Genomic DNA, 23,747 nt, shown 5'->3' on the forward strand with positions numbered 1-23,747 from the left:
TGATTATTTAAACCATCTGAGCTACGTTTTTCAGTTGTGTCTCCGGTGACTACATGGAACTTACCCGTGCATATCTGTCATTACCTTGACTTCATGTGGGTTTTACACGCTGCTATCAGGTTTCAGTTCCAGTCGCAAACTTAAACATATTCAGTTCACAAATGTACTGATAGATAACAGTTCTTGTATACATGGAATAATGCTCGGTTCCTCCATCACTAACATTAAGAACACATGTGGCACAATAACTCACGCCATAATGCAGTACACATTACAACTACTCTCGTCGCTGAATGACCTCTTGTGAATCTTTCAATTAACCGAATTAAGGATGTCGCATTTTGTTTTAGCAGAACTCAATGCTTCTGCAGACCATAACGCAAAAAGACAAGAAAGAAAAAGGAGAATAACAAAGACACTACACACTCACACTTTTATTGCAATGTTCGAGTTACTTAATCTTCCCCATCACCTGTTTTTCTAGGTGGAATCTTGCTTTTACAGGTGGATGGAAGAAAAAATACCCCCACAACTATTTCCTCTTTTCACTTCACTGGACAAAAATTCTGTGTTTTTACACTGAACAAAATCTACCATAGTGTCTGCTAGCTGGCCTGCACATTGCTTTTACTAGTCCCCTGGGTTTATGACCCTGTTTCCCTTGCAGGCAGAGAGAGAGGGCACTCCTGCTCACCTGAGTTGTCACTCGATCTCTGGGTTCACGGCGGGGGCCTCCTGCCTTTCCTCAAAGGCACCATTTGTTTCCCTGCTCTAACAGAATTCCGAGCTTTGTGATTTTATCTGGAGTTTTCACGCCAATTTTGCCAAAACCGATTGAGGAGAGAGCAAATTCAGCTGCTACTGATCTCAAATAGATTGAGTTTCCAAGGGGCCAATTTAAGAATGTGCCACGGTTATGCTCTGAGAAGAAGGTTGGTTGGAGTGCAGAGGCTGAACAGGGAAGGTGAGCTGTTATGACTGGCTGTCAATTAGCAGTTGATTCACACAGAAGGGTCAGTTAGACACAGGGAAAAAAAGAAAAAGATATGGTTTCATAACAAAAGAAGGGCAGCAAGATGAACATTGGCTATGAAAATATGTATGTTTAAGATAAGCTGAGACGACACTTACTTTACAGATCTAAGGCAGCCAAAATGGAAAAGGAGACAGCTGCACAAGGAGCTTTATTTATTATTCCTCTCAGCAGCAACCGGGCGAATGAAAATAGTGCTAAGCAGGATGGGAAAAGGTCAGGGTGAAAGGAATCTGGCCCTCAGAGAGGGTTAATAGCCAGGTTGACTGGTTAAGAGCTGACCTCTCAGGAACATCAGCTCCCAGCTTTACAGACAAATTCTTTGGACGGAGACAGGAATCAAAGCAAACACCACATTCAGACGCTGTACTCATCTTTGAACATTTCTTCCTTACTCTCTTCCTTCTTCTCTCATTTGGCAAACCTCTCTCAAGCTGTCTCCACTGTCTGCTCTGTTACCTTTCCATGCTTTAGATTTTTACCCTCATTTCATGTCTCCTTATTTCTGTTGGCCAGCAGAGCACTGAAAAGATCCTCTGACACCTTACTGTCCTGGAAAGATCAGAGGTCAAGAAAGATACTCGAGTTCTCAAAGCTCAACAGCTACAAGACAATATGAAACACTCATCACAAAGAGGAGTGGCTTGGGAAACGGTTTACTTTAAACATATACAGACGAGGATTTGGCCGCAGGTCGCTCGCTGAGCCAAGCTTGTCAACAGCACCGTGGCTAAGATAAGCTGTCCTACGTGCTTTTGACATCCAGCTAACACTCCTACGTGAAAGAGAGCTATATACAGGCCATCAAGCTTCCACGCTCCCACAGTAACATTTAGCAGTATTTGGTAAGAGTGAGTTACTTTTATTTGGTTATTATACTTAACATTATGCAAAATTCTCAAGATATTTGAAAGGATGACCTGTCACAGAACTGTATTCTGTTTGCTCATGTAATCCCAGACTAATGGGAGCTCTGAGGAGGCCCCATCACGAAACAGTATGGCACATCAGTATACATGACACTATGACATTTTATTTTAAACCATAAAACACACTAAACTCGTTTTTTTTTATAAGGGACAGTTTTTAAATCTAGTAAGTGTAGTTGAGTGTGGCTGTGTGGACAATTATTTCAGGAAAAAAAAGCCACTATGCCTCCTTAAGGGTAGACATTTAAGACTAAACAGATGTAACAGCACAGTATTATTGTCTCCAGAGGAGGAACCCTGCCCAATAGCAGCCATTTAGTCCAGTAACTAGCTAGCTATGGAAGAGCCAACACTCTTCCAGCAAGCAGACGTGCCAGTTCCACGATGGAGAAAAGATTGAATGGGATAGACAGTGTGGGAAAGAAAGTTGGACAAGGTAAACAGAGAGAAGGCAATAATGGGTGACTGGGAACTTGATGTATTTTCTAGGATTTATACTTCAGACAGTCCAACCTGATAACATCTTGTAAACCTGTATACAACCCTTTACATGTTTGTGTGTGCACTGGCATCAGTGGGGATATATGTGTGTTTGTTTGTGTGTGTGTGTGTACATGAGTGTTGGAGGAAGTCTAAATCCCCGTTTCCCATGCGTGTAATCATCCCAGGATGAGGTGGAAGATGAAGCCGACCGGGACTTCCCCTGCACCAGAGGGTATTTTCCTCTAACACTGTGGTACGAGCACATGGCTGACCCGGGCTGCCTCTGTATGTGCTTTTTTTACTATGTGTGTCTGTGTGTGTGTGAAAGAGAGTGATAAAAATAAAAAAGTATTATTATCACTGCTAAAATAATATGTTTGCTTATTACTGTAGCAAGCGTATAAAAGGCACACAGTAAAATCAGAAAATGATACAGAATAACTGAAAGACTGTCAGGAACAAACTTGCACACTTTCACACACTGTCATCTAAATCTTTTACTCTGTCTTCTAGAGAACAAATAACGTCATAGCAGAGCTGACACACACACACACACACACACACACACACACACACACACACACACACACACACGGGTCAGCTGTTCAGTCATAAAGAACCATTAAGAGTCCTGGCTCCCAAATAAAAGCAGAATACAGTTACCATGTTGAGAATGTGGAAACAATGTGTATGACAGAGTGTGTGTGTGTGTGTGTGTGTGTGTGTGTGTGTGCGTGTGCGTGCGTGGTATGGGTCTGCATTTCTGTGTTGCTTGGTGACACAGCTGATGACATAGCAGTGAGATAAGTACCACAAACTGCTCCATCATCTATTCATAGCTCCCTGGCTGAGGGTCCTCCTGCTGCCTAAACTGAACTCAGCCTCACTTTATCATCATTAACATCGAGCACAAAAAATGATGGATCATAATGCTGCAATAAACATCCCTACGATGAAGTGATTCAAGGAGCAACACATCTGCTTATCTAGTGCTTAGAAATCAGCTGTTCGGTCATAAAGAAGCACATGTTTTGCATCTCAATCATTTTAAGTGGAAACTGGTAACTGTCGATAAAGCACAATAAGAGGGTATGAAAGAGATTATGAGAAAATAAAAATCTAACATCTGTATGTATGCATGGAAAGGCCATTACAATGTGTATGTGTGGACAGACTCCTTTGAACACAGCACAGTGTCTAGAAATGACTGAAATCACACACAACACTTGAACGCGCTGCCTGAACGAGTGTCTTGCCTCACCACTGCCAGGGAACCCAAAAGCCCCTACAAAACAAATTCATTAACCAAGACAATAAAACACAGCTGTGAGGGGCAATGGAACCGTTTGAAATGAGTGCCTGGGATTGTGGAGAATCTGTTCAAGACAAACAGCATGCTAAGAAAAAAGAAAAAAAAATCAGAGGAAAGGATTTGGAAATAAGAGAGAGTGAGTAAAGAGCAGTGTTTAATTTAAACTCTAGCTGGGGACAGTGCTGACTGTGAGAACGGAGATGGTTTGTTGGAGCACAACAAAAACAACTCCCCTGTACCAGATGCTTGAGTTCTGGGACCTGGTTTTAATTTAATCTTTTGAACAGGTTGTATAAAATAAGAACAAACAAAAAATGCCAAATTCTATAAATATCATTACTGAAGCTGGGATTGAATTAAAAAAAGACATTCCAAATCCAGTTTCTAATACTGTGGAAATTACAAATGGAAAGACATCTGAACTTTATTACATGAAACCTGAAGATTGTTGACTCTACCTGTTCTTAACCCACACTCTGAACACTGTCAGGGTATGTACTTCTGATATTCTATGATGACAGTGGGTGAAATGTGTTAGCAGGGGGTGGGAGTGGGGCCTAAATGCCTTAGTTCAAAACACCACTAGAGGGCTCTGCAGCTTGTGAAATGGGTTTTTGTAGTACACACCAGACCTGATCATGTCTAAGTCATACTAACCTCCCTGTTGAAGGGCCAAGCAGCCGGACAGACTCAGCTGCCAAAAGACTTACGACACTGAGATAGATGGAGGTACAAATAGTTTTACAGAATGTCCAAAAAAGTCAAAGCCAGACCACATTTATTCAGTATAACCTCCGAGCTCTGCAGCTGCACAGAGGTGAAGACACACTGACTGAGCTCACTGTTAATGATACTGTTATGCTGTGTAATGTCACTGCTATAAAACAGTAAGGCACACTGTATCATGCATATGACATAAATAAGGTAAAAGCAGAAAAGTCATAATAGCCTCCCCTTGTTAATAACTGTGACCAAAAGAATTTAAAAATGCATGTGTGGAAATACATGAAAAAAACATGAAAGCTGAACCATCACAAATACATCTAACTTCTCAAAAAGCAGTGATTGATATTACATCATTCTGGACCTTGTGGGTAATTTCTACTTCACCTAATCCAGATGAAAAAAGAGAAGTAATAAAAACAGTCGGATGCATATTTTTGCACAAAAAATTGACAGCTCCTAAACTTGTATAAACTAGGAAAAAGCCTGGGGGTAAAAACATAAACACAGCGGCTACTGTCACAGTGTCCTTAACATTATTTGGAATCTCATCTCCTCCAGCTGGAGAAGCTCAACAAGAAAACCAAATTCACAGAGGAATGTTTCGGGTGCATGTCAGGACTGCACTGTGAGCCAAGGTGTTGCAAAGCTGAGCAAAACTGATGCTACATCATACATTACGTTGCATTACATTTCATTGCTTTTAGAGATTAATGGAAAAAATAAACCGTGATCAATCCAATTTAAATCACCCTTCTTGAAGGGTGAACCCTAACAATTTTTTTTTTTTGGGGGGGTGGATAACATATTGCAGTTTTCAAACAGTTGCCAATAGTCCTCCCAGAATAGCTGCTTAAATTTCTCATCCTGCCTTGAACCTGGATGAACCCTCTGTAGCCGTTAGCTGCCCCTCAACAGAATCAAGCCATGAATCATTACAAGTCAAGGGTGAGGGCTCAGAGATCACCCAAATCAAGACCAGATGCACAGCAGGCACCTCCCATGGTCTTACCGTGCAAGTAACAAATGAAGAACAAAAAAGAAATAAGGAAACTTCACACTGCGCCTTTCTCTTATCCATTTCTACACGGTTGTATTAGTCCAAGTTGTCCTAATCCATTTTAGATTGTACAGTGATTACATGATTACAAAGTTTAACTTGTTACTTTGCCTGAGAAAGCCTACTTCAGGTTACAGAGGCCTTTATCTGCGTCATCTGACGCAGTCATTGCACTTAAGCACACATCGTCCCATAAAGAATGTTAAGAGGAGATAACAGTAAAATCACTATCAACTCACTTCACTTCATCCCATTACCCCCGTTCTTCTTTCCCCTGTCCCCTTCCCTCATCTACAACTCCCATCCTCACCACAGCTGGTAAATATTTTTATATTGTGTTCCATTAGAAAGCTTCATTAAGCGGTCAGACGGGGCAAATGGCGCCTGGGAGCTCCCTGTCCTGTAAACAATAGGAAGGGCCCTGAAAGCTGCAGCTGAGCAGAGCGCAGTAAACTAAGCCCACATTAGAGAACAGCCTTGCTCTGAGTGAGTAAATATTTAAATGTGTTGGATTCACCCAAAATAGTCACGGCTAATAGTTAAGAGCACAGTATTGGGAAATAATAATGATAGATTTTTGAGCAAACAAGCATTGCGCTGCTCAATGATTAGTAATTGGCTTCATGTGAACTTGTGGCAGACTAGTGGGTAAAAATTAATAAGCCATAATTGTATCAACAAAGTGATCTTTTGGCAGATGTACAGTATCCAGCTAATGTCAGCACAGCACATATCTACAGGAAAAGTTCCTGAAATAAAAAGAGTTGTTAGTCACACATGACTTCAGGTTTGTTACACCGAAGAAACAAAGCTTTAGTATTACAGAAACCATAGTTAAACTACTCAAATAACCTTACTCCAGCTAAAATGTCCATACTATGTATGTATGTAGCTTTGTTTGTCAGTATGTAAGTGCCCATATGGACCAAGACGTTTGTGTTGTGCATGAATGTGTGAGTCAAAATTCCACCTGATGTCACTGTGACCTGTGTTGCATATGTTTATGTGAGCACTAGTTGGTGTGATTTCACCCACAGTCTACAGGACCAAAGGAGCCAGGCCAGGATCAGGAGCCCAACCAAGTGCATGCTCATTCTTTAATATTCATGGGTATGAGGGATCACTGCAAATCTGTCCTCCAGTGCTGACATGTGCTGTCCTCAGACATCTCGGGGAGAGGATTCAGTGCAAACCACCTGAAGCCACTCACTAGATTTGACTCCTCTAAGTTAAATTGAAACCAAAATGGAGGAGATCCAGAATCGCAAGCAGTGTGAGATTATGCTTACAGACACAGGACTTTCAGGTAGACAGAAGCACTGAGAACTGTGTATTGCTGCACAGGCTGACTGTTTAAACATCTTTAAGTTTAAACAGGGGGTGGTTTTGATTTTGTATGTAGTGCTGGAACGCCACTATAATGTACCTCAAAGCCTTTCTCTGGAGCGTCCATCCCCACCATGTTGTCTCTGAGAAGCTGATGAAGGAGGTGGACCTGAGCAATACTGAGGTAGAAATCCAGACTGCTAGTCACATTAACCTCCAGAGAGTGGCCACACACCACCACCTCCTAGAGAAAAAAGGGAGTTAAAAAAAGGGGGGGGGGGGGACAAAATGAACAGAAGAAGTAGGAGGAGAGAACAGGAAATGCATTGAAAACATCTTTTGTAACTTGTATACGCTTCTATTTACTTTCCATCTCCTCACTATCTTTGTATCTTTACTTAAGTCTGTCTCTTCTTCCGCTCTTCCCTCTGTGCTCTCTGGGGTCCCACCCACAGCCAGCAGTTCAAAACTCAGGCTGGAGGTTACATCTAAAAGGATATTACTCACCAACACTGTGGACTGAACCACACACACGCACACATGGCAGACCTAGCGCAATAACCCACAAAGGGTATTGCCACTGTTTTTAAATTTTATTTTGTCAATTCTGAGCTTTAAATTAAAGTCACTACTGTCTTTTTTCTCATTTAGATTTATAGTAACATAAGAAGTGCATTAACATTATAAATATTAGTAGTTCTGTTAGCGGTCAAAGTGACTGGTCGAACATGTTAAGGTTACAATAACAGTTACAGAATAGCCTGGCGAGGAACCACATACTGCTATAATACATTCAATACATTAATGATTCATTAGCAATAGCTTTTACATTTGTGTGGGAACCATGCATAAATCTGCTAACAGTAGTTAGCGGTTAGACAAAATGAATATGATTTTTATTATAGAAATTGTTCTACACGACTTAGTTCAAAGTTGTGTTTTGTTGTTCCTGGCTCTGAGTTTCCATATCTGAGGGAGTTACACAAATCACATTGAGAGAGAGAGTGTGTGTGTGTGTGTGTGTGTGTGTGTGTGTGTGTGTGTGTGTGTGTGTCTAAGCACAAACTATGGATTAGCTGTTATGCATTGTCAAGGGGCACGTTAGCGTGGTCGGATGAGGCATCAAAGAGGCAGGAAGTCTCAGAGAGCGGTGCCAGAAAACATCAGCTGTATAAGCAGAAAGGTTTGAACTCTCTGGGTCAAAAACCTCCCATTACATGGTGGACGGCCGATTCCTAATGAGTAAGTTACTGTACGTTAGGAGGAAAATGTAAATACTTTTGACATCTCACATAATCAATGTCTATTTTCATATGAGCAACGGATTGTGAGAGTAATGGCTGCAGTCGTAGTTGTAACAGGTCGCGGTCAAAGGGCACAAGAAGAATCTTTGTCTATTCTCAGACTTAAACTTTGACGTTTCGATATAATTTTCCCTAGTTCCGGGGGATTTTAACTTTTCTACAGTGCAGAGACATTTTCATTCAGAAAATCTGAATACTCTCTACAGAAATAATTCATGCGCAGTATTTCATGTAGCGCTGAGTGGATGCTCACCTCTGTCTGTCCACTGTCAGGGGACAGGTTCTTGCTGAAGATGATAGCTGGAGCAGCAGTGACCCGGACAGAGAAGTCAGTCAGGATCGGCGTGAGGATGGCCCGGCGCTCCTGGTGTCTCCGGATGCTGTACAGAGATCAGACACCTCATCAACTACTATTTTGCTACTGTTGTTCTCAACCATGAAAAATGTATTCAAGCTTTTGTATACCTTATAGAAACCTAAAGGACTTTTTATCTTCACTAAAACTCCCCTCCTTTTGTTTACTAATATCTTTTCATGGTTAGTACTTAAAAAATCTTTGTGAGACCGTCCCATCTGCCTGGGGATGGCACGTCCACACAGTTGAAACCACAAAAAGTCTTCACAACAGAGTTTTATTGTCGTGCTGACAGGCAAACATGCATTTCAAGGCTGTTCTAGGTTTTAAGATTCAAAGCATTAGAGGAAAAGCTAAACTTGACAACAGAGACTTCAAAATTGATCTTCCCCTCGTATAAACGATCTGTAAGGTTTTTGCCATCACTGAGATTTTTTACATTTCTTCTTTTACGCATTTTAGTTGCAAGCTTGAACAGAGACTGAGTGAGACAAGTCTCATTTGGGAACAGCTCTTAATTGTATACACACGAACGAGCTGAAACCTTCTCATATCAACTCTCCATTTCACTAATGTTCATTCCCACAATCAAGTCATATTTGTGGGAACATTTGTTAGCAGTAAAACAAATATACAAGTGGGCTTTATAAGGTGGTGTTAATTGCCACATCTGCTGCTATTAAAACAATCAAGCAGTACAGCTTCCAATATTTATAGTTGGCTGGGATTATAAAAGGCCCAGTTTCTAGGTGGCCTTGAGTACAGTTCTTAACCAGAAACAATATCATATTCACTTCTGCTACACAAATGTGCATTACCAGTGCCCTTAAGGGATTATTTTCTGACACATTTCTTTGAGTGGGGAGTTCGAGGGAGGACTAATTCAGAGGTGAAATGATCTGTGAGGCCAATTGGTGTTGGCTAATCTCCCTTCAGACGGGGATTGAAACAATGAGTGTCTCGTTGCAGGGGACAGGTGCTATCATTCACCAGCAAGGCTAGGAGCCCCGAAGCTCAGTTTACCAGTATTATGGAAGTCTCTGAGTGGGCTGGAGAATCCTGTGGTTCTGTGTATGTGCGCGTGCCTTTCAATGGGGTCATTACAAAAACAAAATATGGAAAGATTGACTTTTGTTTCATTCAGTGGGACGCAGAATAATCAGTAAATTGGAATATCAGTGGCATGAACAAAAGGGAAGCCTGCACTGGGCGACTGATAGGAGGGGCGATGGGAAGAGTTCGCAGCTCTGTGACACAAGGTCTTTCCTAGCCAGCAACTACAAACTGTGATGAGGACAGATCCTGTCAGTGGATCCACAGTGCTGGAATTTCCTCACAAAACCTCAGGAAGCAAACTGAGGCCACTGCAGATCAGCCGCTACTGGAATTAAATCCAAAAAGCAGCAGAATCAACATACCGTGAGTCTAAGGCTGGGGGGAGAGAGAGGGTATCAATGTAAAGAAAAAGGAAAAGGTGTGAACTTTAGAAGTGGTGTGTGTCAAAACTTGTTGCAACCAAGGTGGTGTATTTCTGTTAATGATTGCAGCAGACAAGTAAAGCTGTGAACTTGGCTCCCCTCTCCTCAGTGTCCTGGAATTTTCTCACACATTCAGCTATGACTTGGTAGTGTTGGTAGCTGAGGCGCAGCACACTGCAGTGCACCAAAGCCCTGCCGAGCTTCTAGTGCTGTTTCTGCTACAGCGAGGGGAGTCGCATTGCTTTAAGGTTAAATGGAAGAGCTGGGACGAGACCCCAACACCACTACTGGCTTTGACCTTATCAGTATGACCATAGAGACACACCTGCCTATAAATGTATACCTTAATTGTGTAAACGATATCTTACGGAGTTAAATGGAAAAAGAGGAAACATCAGAAAAGAAATATACGCTAAAGAAGAATGACAATCCAGTGATAAAGAGCTAGGAGCTTCTGATTATAAACAGGAGTCAAACTTTAGTGACCTTTACTCCATAAAAGTGGGTGTCAATCCTCTTGAGTGCAAAAAGAACTGTTACATATTAGGTCATACAATCATCAAGTTTGAAACAGAAATCCAGACCCACTCTAGTATGTCTTACGACAGCTAAATCTATGCTAAAGATTTTTAGCATCTTCTGGAGCCCAAAGTGAGAGCCCAGAATGTCACCTCATTGCCCTTTCAGACAATGTGGACTTGGCACTAGGCCCATTGCAGAGAAACATATTGAGTGAAAGAAAGAAAGAATGTGACTGGATTAAAGATCAGAAGCCCCTTGCTCTTGTGAGCGTCTCTGACACAGTAGTAAGAATGTAAGACAAATATAGGCCCAAGTCCACTACCTAAAAGAGCTATTTTACAGCTGACCTGGCCAGGATTGGAGGATTAGAGACAAGCGAATAAAAACTGGTGCACAGACAACAGAAAAACATCAAGGTAGAGTTTAGAGATAACATCCCATGCATATTAAACTCCATTGTCTTCTTGGAAAGGGAACACAACGGTTTAAGAATTTTTATCTTTTCACAATCCAACAAGAAACAGAGGAAGTTCTTACTATAATACAAAGAATCTCTGTGTGTTTGTTTCTGTGTCCATGATCTCTTTATAGAGTTGAGCCACCAAACAGATACACAGATATATCTTAGGTATGTTATCTAGCAACCACATATTGACCGACTATTTATACTGCTATAATACCTTATAATCCATTGCTTTAATTTCACATTAACATTTCACTTATATCCACCAAAGTTAAATAATGCATAATATATTATGATAAATCACATTACTTAGTTGTCACCCAGCAAAAGGCTAAAATGACCCATTTTTAAGATATAAACAACATTTACCCCATTATTTTTACTTTGCCATTGTGATTTAGTATATCTGTTTGCCAACAGCACAAACAGGCCAAACAACACTGTAGCATGGGGGTGTAGAAGTAGTAATAATATACTGAAAAGCACAAACCAAAGGAACAGGGCTTTGCGATATGACCAAAATCTCATATCCCGATATAAGAATTCTATCGTCCGAATAACGACATAAATCACAAAAATGTAACATTTTCTGTAAATTCTGTGAATCTCGGGCAGCTCGACCTGCGGGAAGTGTTTCCAGCTGCGCGTCATGTAGCTGGAATTGAGTGTTTTAACAGATGCATGAAACTATACATTTCTAGACATAAGTTGTAACGGCCGCAGTTTTCTTTGTGAGTATTTATTACACGGCGTGCTGCGGGGAAAAGACTGTTCTAACGTTTGAGTCTAAGGTTTATTTTTTAGCACCTGGCGGCTCTTTTTTACTTCTCATCCGTAAATAATCTGCATCTTTCACGTGATTCAGTTTATTTTGAAAAGTCTCAACAGGATCTTGAGCTTTATTGTGAAAGGTTTATGTGGAACATAAACAAGCGAACACGCGATGCTGTTGTTGCTAACCACAACGCATAAAAACAGTTGCTTGTCCGTCTGTAGTGTGGTTATATTAAATATATGAGAAATAGAGAACTTTAAGAAATTAATATAGCCACTACAGTGACGATGAAAAAATATTGCCGTAAACAGTTTATTTTGCGACACCACGAAACAAACGATAGCGTAAAATGAAACGATAGACGTTTTTATATCGTCATCCGATATATATCGTTATATCGAACAGCCCTACAAAGGAAGCACATAAAATCAAGCAGTGCTTGCTTTTATGAGAAAGTGCAGCAAGATGCCTTTCAGGAAGAAACTGAAAGAACAGAGCTCCCATGAAATAAGTCTGGCTGTCACAATAAAAAGGTCTTATTGGAGGTCTGAGAGCTGAGGGCTGAGCATCACTATCATGTTTTCCAAGACAGTATGATTGTCTTGGAAAAGTCTTCTTCCAAGACAATCATACTGTCTCTGTGTGTAAGAAATACAATAAAGAAAAAAAAAATTCCTAATGAGTATGTATGACTGTTTGCTTGTATTGTATTGTTTGCATTGGAAAGTGTGCCCATCTATGTGTGAAAGGTGTGAGTATCTCAGCCAGCAAGTCCCAATGACCTGAGACTACTCGGTCTCAATCAGGCCCGTGTTGATTTTGCACTGCATTCTTCCATGAGGCTTATTTTTAGTTGACAGGGAACAAATCTGGAACCTTTGCCTATGATTTTGTGATTTTTGGTCCTGTTCCCTCTCAAAACATGAGCAGAAAAAAGGATGTGGGGCCAAACAGGCTGTTAGACTCATGCTTGTTTTAGCTCCCGAGTCTAAGAAAAAAGTGACAGGACTTGTAATTATGAGCGTGCATGGAGAGGCTGCATGATAGGGAGCTAACTCAATAACTACACGGTGCAGTGACATCAAGACGAATGATATAAATTACAAGACTTTCTTAGCAGATTAAACACATGCACCTACCTGACTGGGGTGGAAATATGAAATTTAAAACCAGTAAGATTCAAACCAGAAATGAAAATAGTAAAAAAACAAAGATCAGAAACACTAGTAAAACATTATTTTTTTTAAAAGCCACACATTTGTAGGCAACTTCATCAGACTTGACCTATGCATATATATTCTTCCCATGTTTACCAACCATCTATAATTTTGTCATCATGGTTGTTCATGCAGTAGAGGTCAAGCCCTTGATGGGTAACTACTTATTGATAGTTTTATACTATCAATAAAACATAGATTAATTTCCTCCTAGTGGGATTACAAAGCGATATAGGAGTGATCACCTCTGGATCAAAAATGTGAGAAGTGTGATCAGTCAATTAAAAAAAGTAATTGGTACAGAGACATCTACCTGTGATACACATACAAGACAGAATTAAATTCGCCACAGCAACTCATGAAACATCCAAGTGGCTCCTGACCTGCTAGCCATGTTCCACTCCAGCGCAGGGTTCTGGGAGCTCCTCTCACTCTCTGCTGATGTAGTTCCTTTGATTCCCTCCTTTTCTGGTTTAAGCTGTTCCCACTGAGCAGTCCCAATGTTGATAGACTGAAGATCGATCTGGTATTGACGATCCTCCACCTCTGAGCCCGGGTCACGAAGGATGCCAAGGTTCAATGCACGACTGAATGAAAAAAAAGTTTGAGTCAGTATTCATATTAGGGCTACTTTGAGGTTTGGATGTTCAGTAAGTCATCATGTAAGAAGGAAAGAGTAAGACACATTAAATGCAATTAAGTTTAATTTCACTTGTGCAATATACTTTGCATTAGATTCAACAAGGAGGTGCCGATGTCAAATAGACTAAATGCAAAAAATATGACTTTAGTTATTATTATAGAGGTTCGGTTGTGTCAGGCTGTACTTTATATGCTTGGTTATGATAAAGTACGTGAGCCTAGGGGTACACCAGGTAGTCTGTTGTAGTGAACCAGTAAAGATGTTCTGGCTCTAGGCCCTAACCACTACTGACTGCTTCTTTCTACTTTTTCAGTGGTTTAGTAGCACATTTTTCTTACGGGATGATTTATGACTAAATGTAAGACCAAGGAATTGTGCAGCCAGACCTCAGATAAAAAAAACCCTCTGCAGGCCTCAGGTGAAATCACTTGCCTTTTATAAAGTTTTGATTTATGCCAGCTTATCGCTGGCAGTAAACATTGTTTAAACCCTGGCTGGACAGCACGGTAGTCTGGAGAGTGGCTCTTACTGCCTTTGGCCTGCTGTTTCCGTCTCCAGAAACACAGGCTTGTACAGTGTACACCAACTGTAATGTGGTAGAGGAGATGTAGAGATATGTCAGGAGTGGGCAGCGCTGTGTTTGTAGTCAAACTGCTACAGTCAAGTGAGCAAAGACTGTCCCGTCAGCGCCAAGAAAAAGTGATGTCATCTATTTTGCCTTTGAGAGACAAGATCCTGACGAATTCATGAGGCAAAAGGAATAATCAAAATTCAACATCTGTATATGACATCAGGGCTTTTGGTTCATTATGATATGTTTATTTGTGCTGGTGAATTCAAATGAGAGCTTAAATGGTATAAATAAGAGCTTAAAATGGCTACAGATGTAGCAGCAGCATGAGTAGTTTTATTTGTTTCGGCAACGTCAATGGCAATTTTCATATAGCGTTTCCCCTGCTTAGCGGCTCTGGAAAGGTCTCTACCGGAGCGTGATGTTATGACAATAAGCACCAAGTACAAAAACAATGGCAATGGGAGATCAGAGGTGTATAACTGGATTTACTTGGATTTGTTGACATACAAACAAGTGAAACAGATCCTTAATCAACATTTGGAACCACATTTATCAACAAAGTATAATATAAATCAAACCAAGGGCTCTGTAACATTTGGGTGGGATGTGTCAGTCTAGATTCATTAGGGTTTTTGTAACAGTACCTCCATCACCCTCCCCGTGCCTAAACTGTATTTTTCACATTAAAGAAAACCACAGTTACCTCATATGCTTTCCAAATTATCTCCTAACGTTAGCTTATTTAGGAGACTCTTACTCATAATCAACATAACATGAGCGTCTGCAGCCAAGCCTCTACATCGCTGAGCTGCAGGGTCATCTTCAGTGACATAAATAAATATGATAAACATTTGTCTTGGTCATGCAGCCAGTGGAAACCGGTGTGATTTAATATCAAAAGACATATTTCAGCAAATCGCAGGAAACGAGAGAGCTTCATTTCTGACAAATGAGGAGGGGAGGAATTTTGGAAGTTCCCCTTGGGGTGCAATAATAATTGAAGCCAGATTTTCTTGTTGTACATGTGGGGGGAAAACACTGGTGGTTTGACATATTTGATTGGTAATGTGAAGACCACACTGCTTGGCCAAGAGGAGTCGGGGAATGCTTTGGGAAAGCATGACATTCACTCTGCCCACAGTATAACGGACCGACTGAAAGCGTGCAGAGAGAGGCAGGTGGAACACACCCTTCTGCTCTGTCTCACATCCCATTATCAGACATCTGCTTGCCACTACCACACAGAAAATCTAGAGGAAAATGAAAATAACAAGTCATAAATGACATGCTTTCACAGATGAGGAGGGCAGGGAAGAGAGAGGGAGGAAGGCATGGAGGGGAGGGGCATTTTTCTCAAGCACAAGTACTTAGTTTTGCCCTTGTTCCTCGGCCAACCTTATTTTAATTGCAGGAAAAGACCACAGAAACATTATTTTTTACGACAAAATTCTGCTATTTATAAAAATGGATCAAAAGCTCTGCAATAAGCATGTTCTGTTTCACAGCGTTCATGGCTATTATTTTAAAAAACATCTCTCCCTCTTCTGACACTATTTAAACCCAATTTGAGTCCAAAAAGCCACTGGGCCGATTTTGCATCAGAGCTGAAATATGAAGGCCCCGGTCCAACTTTATTATGGCCCAAAATCAAACCCTCCACCCAATGCAAGCCCTTCAGTGGGAAACAGCAGACAAAATAGCAAAGCCATGGCAGTGTTTAGTATCCAAAATGCAGGACTTGGAATAAGATGTTCACTGATACTTCATCACTGAGAAGAAGAAGAAAACGATGTTCCAAATGCTTTTTACAGGAGATACTCGGATAAATTAATAAAAATGGGCGATTAAGTGCATTTTCTGTTCCTCTGTTTAGCATTCTTTGGGTCTATGCATGTGCTGGGCGGAACATCGGTCATGATTTATGTTAAGTGGACGTGTGGGAGGACAGAGTGCTTAACGTGAAGCAGATTTGGCAATGGGATTCATGAAATAATTTTACCGGCAACTATATAAAAACGGTTATTATGCACGTTATGTAACGTATATACTGATAAACTTTGATGACTTTGATGTAAGCTTGCACGAGACGAGAAAGTGGGTTGTAAGAAAAAAAGTAAAATACATACATATAGTGCTATAGGGATGAAGAATCGTTAAGCAAAGGGGTGAATAAGTAAAAAGATTGCTGAAAAAGAGCAAAAGTAGAATTACCATAGTGAGGGCTTGAAGGCCAGCTGTGGTTCAAGGTTGTAAAACAAACCACAGTGGGATCTGGTTCAGGCTCATGGCCCAATGCTAGGAATTTGGGAGCTGTGGGCTGCGCTGAAGCCGCTTGCCCAGGATCCTTTGGGGCAGGGTGCATCGTGGCCCATGGCTTTGAACGGTCTCTCACCTTCCTCTCTCAACCCCTAGCTACAGATTCCCAATTCCCATCCCTGGCCCAGGGCCAGAGGGCCAGGAAGCACCGGGGTAATACCAAGCGTCACTGGCTTCTGGATCTCGTCACTCTGAAACCCGCAATCTGAACCCTCAACCCCAGACCTGTGTTTCACTCCATTTCCCCAACAATCACATGCAATACATGTCTACTTCCATGCTCAACAGAGGCAGGTTTATATGTAAATAGGAATATGGGTGTGTGTGCTGAGAGAGATGGGGCCCTGCTTCTGCTCTCCTGATAAAACATACATACTGAGTAGAAATTTCATTGAGATCTCAAGCTTAATTCGGCAAAGTCAAGCTAAATTAGGCTTGTAAACAGATGTTCACAAGTTTTCCAAGTACTAGGTTTTGAGCAGTATATTTAAAGTGAAGGAACACATGCTACACATGAAATAGAAACACTGCATGCTTCGGTGTGTTTTTTCACTTGGGCTTAACCACTCTTCCAAACGCTAAAGTAACATCCAAGAGGCAAACTGTTTTTCTGACACCAGCACGAATACTATCACTCATCCATGAATTATTAAAAAAAAGGCAAGTGTTCAGTTGAGGTTTTGATCATCTCTCTCCCTGCCTCCAAATGTTATCGGTCAAACACCATTAGCACCCAGCAGCTCCTCCGTGGTATTTCTGTCGTGGAGAGCTGCCGAGCTCCACAATCAGCTTGCCACGACTCCCATCGGCTTTAAGCGGAGTCCCACTGGGCTTGTGTGTGTGCCGAGGGGGAATTCATAAGCATTATGATTCATGAAACCAGCAATTACTTAGTAAGTTAAGCACCCCTGCCTACGGTGGTCTGCTCTGAATTGCCAGAAATTCGGCAACTTCTGAGGTGTGGATTTATGACCCCAGTCAAGTCCAATTGCTCTTAATTTGCATCTACCAATTATAGTAATTAAGGCTCCGAACAAGAATGCCGAGTAGCTCTCAGAGCACGAGGGGAAAATGATGTTGTGGAATAAAGCAAGTCAGCAGAATCTAAGACGCAGTCACCGAAGGACTTTAATGACACTGCTACTAAAATGATTTTTGATGACTGGAGCTTTTTCAAAAGGAGTCGAACACAGTCGCGAGAAACAAAATATCCAAGACAACAAAACCAAAACAATGCACCTAATTTGTCACAGTTGGCAATAACAAAATACTTACTTTTTAGCCAAGTACAACAAATCCAATCTTTAGTTGATTGATTTTTTTTCTCACTGGCACAGTACACAATAAACAGAAATTGCTGCTTTCCTGAATTGTGTATTGGCTTTGATGTACTGACAAACTTCCATGACAAAAACTCAATCTATTCTTTTTTATTTTAGCCCAGCAGCATTACTCATCTCCCCTGCTACTCCCAACAGAAGCATGTTATTCATTACGTTGATTGCACTTTAAAGACACTCATACTCGACCAATTATATCATATTTACACAAGATCTTAGGAGGAAACTATTACTTCTATATACAATACAAGCTGGGCTTAGTTCGAGCTCAAACCACCCTCATGACAGCGGTACGCGATGGTAAGACGTTAAGAGAAAGCACTACTGAAGACGGGCCTCTGTTTACAATGACATGGTGTATACTAAAAGTCAGTGTTTGCACTTTGATTTCAACATATCATAATTACAGAAGTCATTTATCTCCCATGCAGTTTACATGTCAGAGAAGTTATAATGTTATAAACAGTCTGCGTTAGGCGTAAAAGTCACTGGATAACATGTGCTCTCCACGATGGCATGTTAAACATGACAGTCTGGCCAGTGTAATTTATAGGCTCATCACGCTCGTAATTCATAATCGGATTCTTGCATCAGATCTCCATGTTGCAGAAAAAACAAAACAAAAAACAAGCCATGCCTTAAGACTGAACAGGTATTTCTTTTGGCTTCAGCAGATGTGCATTTCATGGAATTCACACACACATTCACTGACTGCACAAATGAAACTGCTAATCTTTTGTTATATTCTAAGATTTACTATACAGCTCAATACGTTTTCTACAGTCACATGGTGGATACTGACTCATTTATTAACACATTATATCAAAAGTCTTTTTAAAGACGTACTTATTGCATATCCTTGGCTACACATCAGTCAGAACTTTGATGCACCTCCAAACTTTCAGTCTAAAGTACTCTGCAGTTTGTCCTGGCTAATAGCACTGCAAGGGCCATTTATTGAAATGCACAGATGTCGTCCTCAACCCCACTGCTCCTGTTCTGCTTCGCCTTAGTTATGGCTGCACGCACGCATGCATGGACGCATGCACACATGGACACACGCAAACAGACACATAGCTTGCCTGGTCTGTTTAGCTTTAACTCTGCTCCTCTGTCGCTTCTGCTGCTAGCTCCAAGCACGGAGCATTCCTGGGTAACAGGGACAGTAATTCAGTGACTTTTTAAGGGCAATGACTTCTTATTGGATTGCATCCTACAGCAGGTACATCTGCAAAGGATCTAGTTGAAAAGGGTCCTTGGATCCTCAACAACTGATCCTGCAGACCTGTGTGCATATTAGTCCATCTCAGATCCTTTCCAGCAATACACGCTCGAAGCTGACGCTGGTAATAATTGCATTTGTGTGTGTTTGAGAGTCTACGTGTCACAAAGGGACAACCCTACGATTTCTCCCACAAATCTGAATGGGCCAGTGCTTGTGAAATCACTTCCTCTCTTAGCAGTAACAGATTTGATATGCTTCCTCTCTGCTCTGAAAATGGACATAATACTGCTTTTATAAAACATGTCAGGCTGAGTTTCAGCAGTGGGTCCCTGATGCCGAGGTGTGAAGGGAATGCTTACTTCCTCAGAACTCAGATTGAAACCAGATTTGTGTCCCCACCAAGCAATTTTCAAAGTGACGTAATCCCACAACCATTTTAATTTGAGAGGCCTTATCTCTAATTAATCGCTAAACACATGCACGGAATAGATTATTCATAACTGGATGCAGCAGAGAACATGGCAGGGGTGGTTAAGAATCTGGCTTACCCTTACGTGCAATCATCTTCATCAAGTTAAAGAAAAACAGGCCCACACCTCGGTGTTACTTTTACACCAATTATTGGAAAACTCGGAAGGAGGAAGATTCCTGATCCAAAGCTTGCTACAGGTCTCTGGCAACCCCTGTGTGTTCAGTAGGTCTGACTGACAAAGCCTGAAGTGTCTGAAACCCCTTTGATATATAAAGGATTTAGAATGACTCGGGACCCAAGCCAGTGCAGTTGTAAGTAAAATAGGTGAAGCAGTGATGCATACTTAGTAGAAATACTCAGTATGCATACAGCCACTGCACACACCATCAACACAGACAAGAAACAGAAAACCAAGGAGTCTCTCACAAAACTGTACGAATGTTACACAGCACAGCGCTCAGACACATAGGCACACGATAAGCATCCAAAATCGAAGTTTACTCCTGCACATAAAGAAGTCGTGCTCCGGCAAAAAGAGTGTTTTATGGAGCTGTAAAATTAAGCTCATTTTATGGATCCAACTGCATGAACCACTACTGTTTTTTTCCACTTGATATTGATTAAGTGGTTCAGTATTGCCAAGCTGGTTCACATTAGTACAGAAACAGTTGTGTTGTGTGTATTTTTGAAGATGCTCATTTTTATCTGTGAAAACGAGTCTCTCTGGCAGAGCCTTTGAAGTTGATTACACTGTGTTTACAGCAATTATTGAATTCTGACAAATGTTTAAAGCAGCCAGATTACATATCAAGGCCCTATCCTTCTTCAGACAAAGAGCAAAAACTTTCCTAAACAAAGTCAGGGAAATGATGGCCATATTTGATTAGGTTAACGTATGCTACAGGTTAAGCAGACAGGCTGAACAAACATGTAATTGGATAACTAAAACAGTAGGTCCTTCTCACTGACGTTTGCCTCGACCTTAAACAACATTTTGTTCTAATTCAAATTTCTTTCCAGCAAACAAAAGACAGAATGAAACAAAATACAACAACTTGCTGCTGGAAGCGCCACACATAAAGGAATTAAAAACGTATGTCTAAATCGCAAGCTTAAAGGAGAGACGGCTCGGACTTTGAGAATACGAGAGCAGCTTAAAAGCCTCTGGTGCTGCCCAGGACTGCAACACTGCAACTGCTTTCTCGTGAGATAGTATCCAAATACTTTTATGTCAGCAAGGAAAAACAGCATAAAATAATTACAATAATCTGGGGCACACATGCTTCCTACATCAGCTAATTCTTCCTCCTCTGCGAATGACTGTGGAGCCAATGTTTATAATTCTGAAGCGGATCTCAAATTCATCCAGACCTCCAAGAGTATTTACACAAAGTGACATTTCTATATGGGAGATTTCCCCTTTTCCCTCGCTAACTGAGGGAATCACACAAGGGGAGAGTACTCCTGGACTTTTTGAGTCATTTTGAGTTGTCAGTGTAGGGAAAGTCAAGGTGTTACTAGGTTAAGTATTGCTGGGATCAGCGTTCCACAGAACTATAATAAAGGCTGTGTTCAATCATTCGCATCTGGACCCACCATACTGTACATGTGCAGTGACAGTGTTCTCTAAGAATCAGCACGAGATGAGTCGTTTCTGTCTGTTTGGTGGCAAAGACCTTGTTCCAGGACGAAGAACACGCACGACGTGAGAAACACAAAATGGGGGAAAAAAACCCAAAAGGATGGGAAAGAAAGATGAAACTGTTGTGTGATAAACAGACTGAGTAGAAATATTTAACTCATACAAGCACAGAATGAATAGAAAAACCTGCAACATCTCATCTCTGTTCAGTCTTTCAGTTCTTCTTGTTTGAAAACATGTTTCACATGTTTTCTTTACACAGTTCCCAACAAAGTCACTTTTTTGTCTTTTAATAGCCTCCTTCACTCTCCCCTCTCCTCTCTTGCCAGTCAGTGTTTTGGTACAGTGACTCCAGAACAGTGAGAAGGAAGTGGCCCCTGCAGGCCAGGCTCCTGACAAACCACAACTCTAAACAGGCAGTGCTGTGAAAATATGGCATTCAAACAACACAATGCCAAAGCTTCTGACCGCCATGCCGACATCCTAAACAGCTGCAGGCACAGAGAACATTGAATAGGGGGGAAAAAAAACAACGGGAAAAGAAACACATAGTAATAATAAAAAAAGTAGCAGAGAGGGGGAGATTACAATCAAAAACATGCAAAGTAGATCTTAAGCAGTGTCTGAGTCAAGCTAGTAACTGGACAGGGCTGCTTTTTTTTAAAAAACAACAACAAAAAAACGGGGAATTGAGAGATGAAAAAGATCTGATGCTAACACAACAGCCCCCTGTGACTCCATGGATATCTGAAAAACATATTGGACAAATAGCATGCTGTGCAGTCAGAGGCTGCGGGGAGAGAATGAAAAAATGGAGTGAGAGATGGTTTAGGAAGGAAGGAAGGAAGGAGTGGAACAAGTAGTGCTTCTGTTGAGCAGAAAATCTGTGCAGAAAAGAAGTCCAGGTGTAAAGAATTAAAGGAGATGGCACATCAAACAGAGGTTCACTGTGCCTCTTTCCTGTCGCCCTGGTGGCAGGAAATGCTCTAAAGCATCCTGTGAGCTGACCAGAAAGAGACAGACGAGAGGGCGCAACAAGAAGTAAAGTGGAAAGTGAGGAACAGACGAGGGCAAATGTAGAAAATGTTCAACAACATCCTGCAGAGAAGTGGGAGATTAGAGGAGAGAGAAGCACATGGGAAGAAATAATGGGGAAGGGGGAGGATATATGGAATGCTGCAGCAAGAACAGTGCAGAGGAAAAGGAGAGACTAAGGAGAAGAAGGAAAAGCTTCAATAAATGCTATTTGAGATGACTTGGCAAATTTGTGTATTGGATGTTTTTGTGTTTCAAATATGTGTGTGTCTGTGTAGATACAGATACATATGTATAGCTGAATATCTCCAGCTGATATCATCCTTCAAAAAAAACCTTCTTCTGCTTAAAAACTATTTTGCAGCTTTTAAAAACTAACAATACCAGCCCATTACTGACTGCAGATAATGCGAGACCTGAAAAAAAAAACCAAAAAAAAAAAAACCCCACTCTTAAAATCCCTGCTTAGATTTAAGAAGAGGAGATGGAATACAAATCAAGGGAGGACAAGATTGCTTTAAACACTGGCTCATCTTCATTACAGAGGAATGAAAGGGAGGCTTTGCCAACAGTTGGACATTTCATTTCAGCATAAAAATATGGAGCAAAGCATATTTGCTTCAGTTAATAATTTTTGCCCCGGTAACATGTGCGTAACAAGAGCAGTGCGATGATAAATTGACATGGGTGGGGTGCTGATTGGAGGGCTGTTGTGCATGTGTGTGTGTGTACACGGGTGTGTGGTAAGTTATAGAGGGAAGACAGGGGACCACACACCAAAGTTGTCTATAATGTGGCTTCACATTTCCTTCAAACCTGCAGCTAAAGTAACATGACTGACGTTCTCACACACAACGCAACTAGCTGTAAAACTGGCCCATTTTGATCCCATGAACAAATTCTGGGGCGAGTTCAACCAAATACGCACAGCAAAGTGTCCACGACAGCCTCGGGAATCTAATCTACTGTGTCTGATATCTGATTCATGCAGAACACAACTGATGTATGTAAACATTCATAATAACTCAATGGCCTCTCTAAGTGAAACAGATCGTTAAGCTAAAGACCTGTGTTCATATGCTGGGAATATATCTATATCTATATATAGAGAGAGATATAGATATATACACACATGCACACATGAACATAACTCAGGACCACATAAAACACTGAATTTGTTTATTTAAAAAGAAATGTTCTCCTTCTAAAATCAAAGTGAAAATAGAGTTGTAGGGGGAGTAATTAAACACATTAGTTTACATTATATACATTAAAATAAACTATTCCAAGCAGTAAGGACTTTAAAAACTGGTAAAGACTGGGAGGAGGAAGACAAATCTAAGCCCACTTTAGTGCCAGCTTCTTGTTCTTTCAAGTCTAGCTGGGCCTCCTGGGGTTGTAATGTGCCTCTTGTTACACAAGCATTAGGCAATTATGCCACTGGTTTCTTACTGGCTTCCCAGAGCCGCAGCAGAGCTTGTGGCTTCACACATGGACATTTGAAAGCATCTGCACATTCC

The 23,747-nt window shown here is 41.1% G+C and overlaps 1 protein-coding gene across 3 annotated transcripts in view; it reads right to left on the bottom strand.

Annotated features, from left to right (window-relative positions):
- Window positions 1–23,747, bottom strand: part of vps13b (vacuolar protein sorting 13 homolog B) — a 297,571-nt gene that overhangs the window by 95,770 nt on the left and 178,054 nt on the right. For all 3 annotated transcript variants that reach the window (XM_085290668.1, XM_085290669.1, XM_085290667.1), the window contains 3 exons: window positions 13,364–13,567; window positions 8,424–8,550; window positions 6,967–7,110 (listed from right to left, as the gene is read on the bottom strand). In XM_085290668.1, the coding sequence (XP_085146794.1) occupies window positions 6,967–7,110; window positions 8,424–8,550; window positions 13,364–13,567 (475 nt within the window). The remainder of the gene's footprint in view (window positions 1–6,966; window positions 7,111–8,423; window positions 8,551–13,363; window positions 13,568–23,747) is intronic.

This window comes from Mchenga conophoros, linkage group LG11, assembly GCF_057382185.1.
Source record: "Mchenga conophoros isolate Kocher_MC1m ecotype Shallow Benthic linkage group LG11, M_conophoros_male_GT1.1, whole genome shotgun sequence".
NCBI classification, from domain to species: Eukaryota; Metazoa; Chordata; class Actinopteri; order Cichliformes; family Cichlidae; genus Mchenga; species Mchenga conophoros.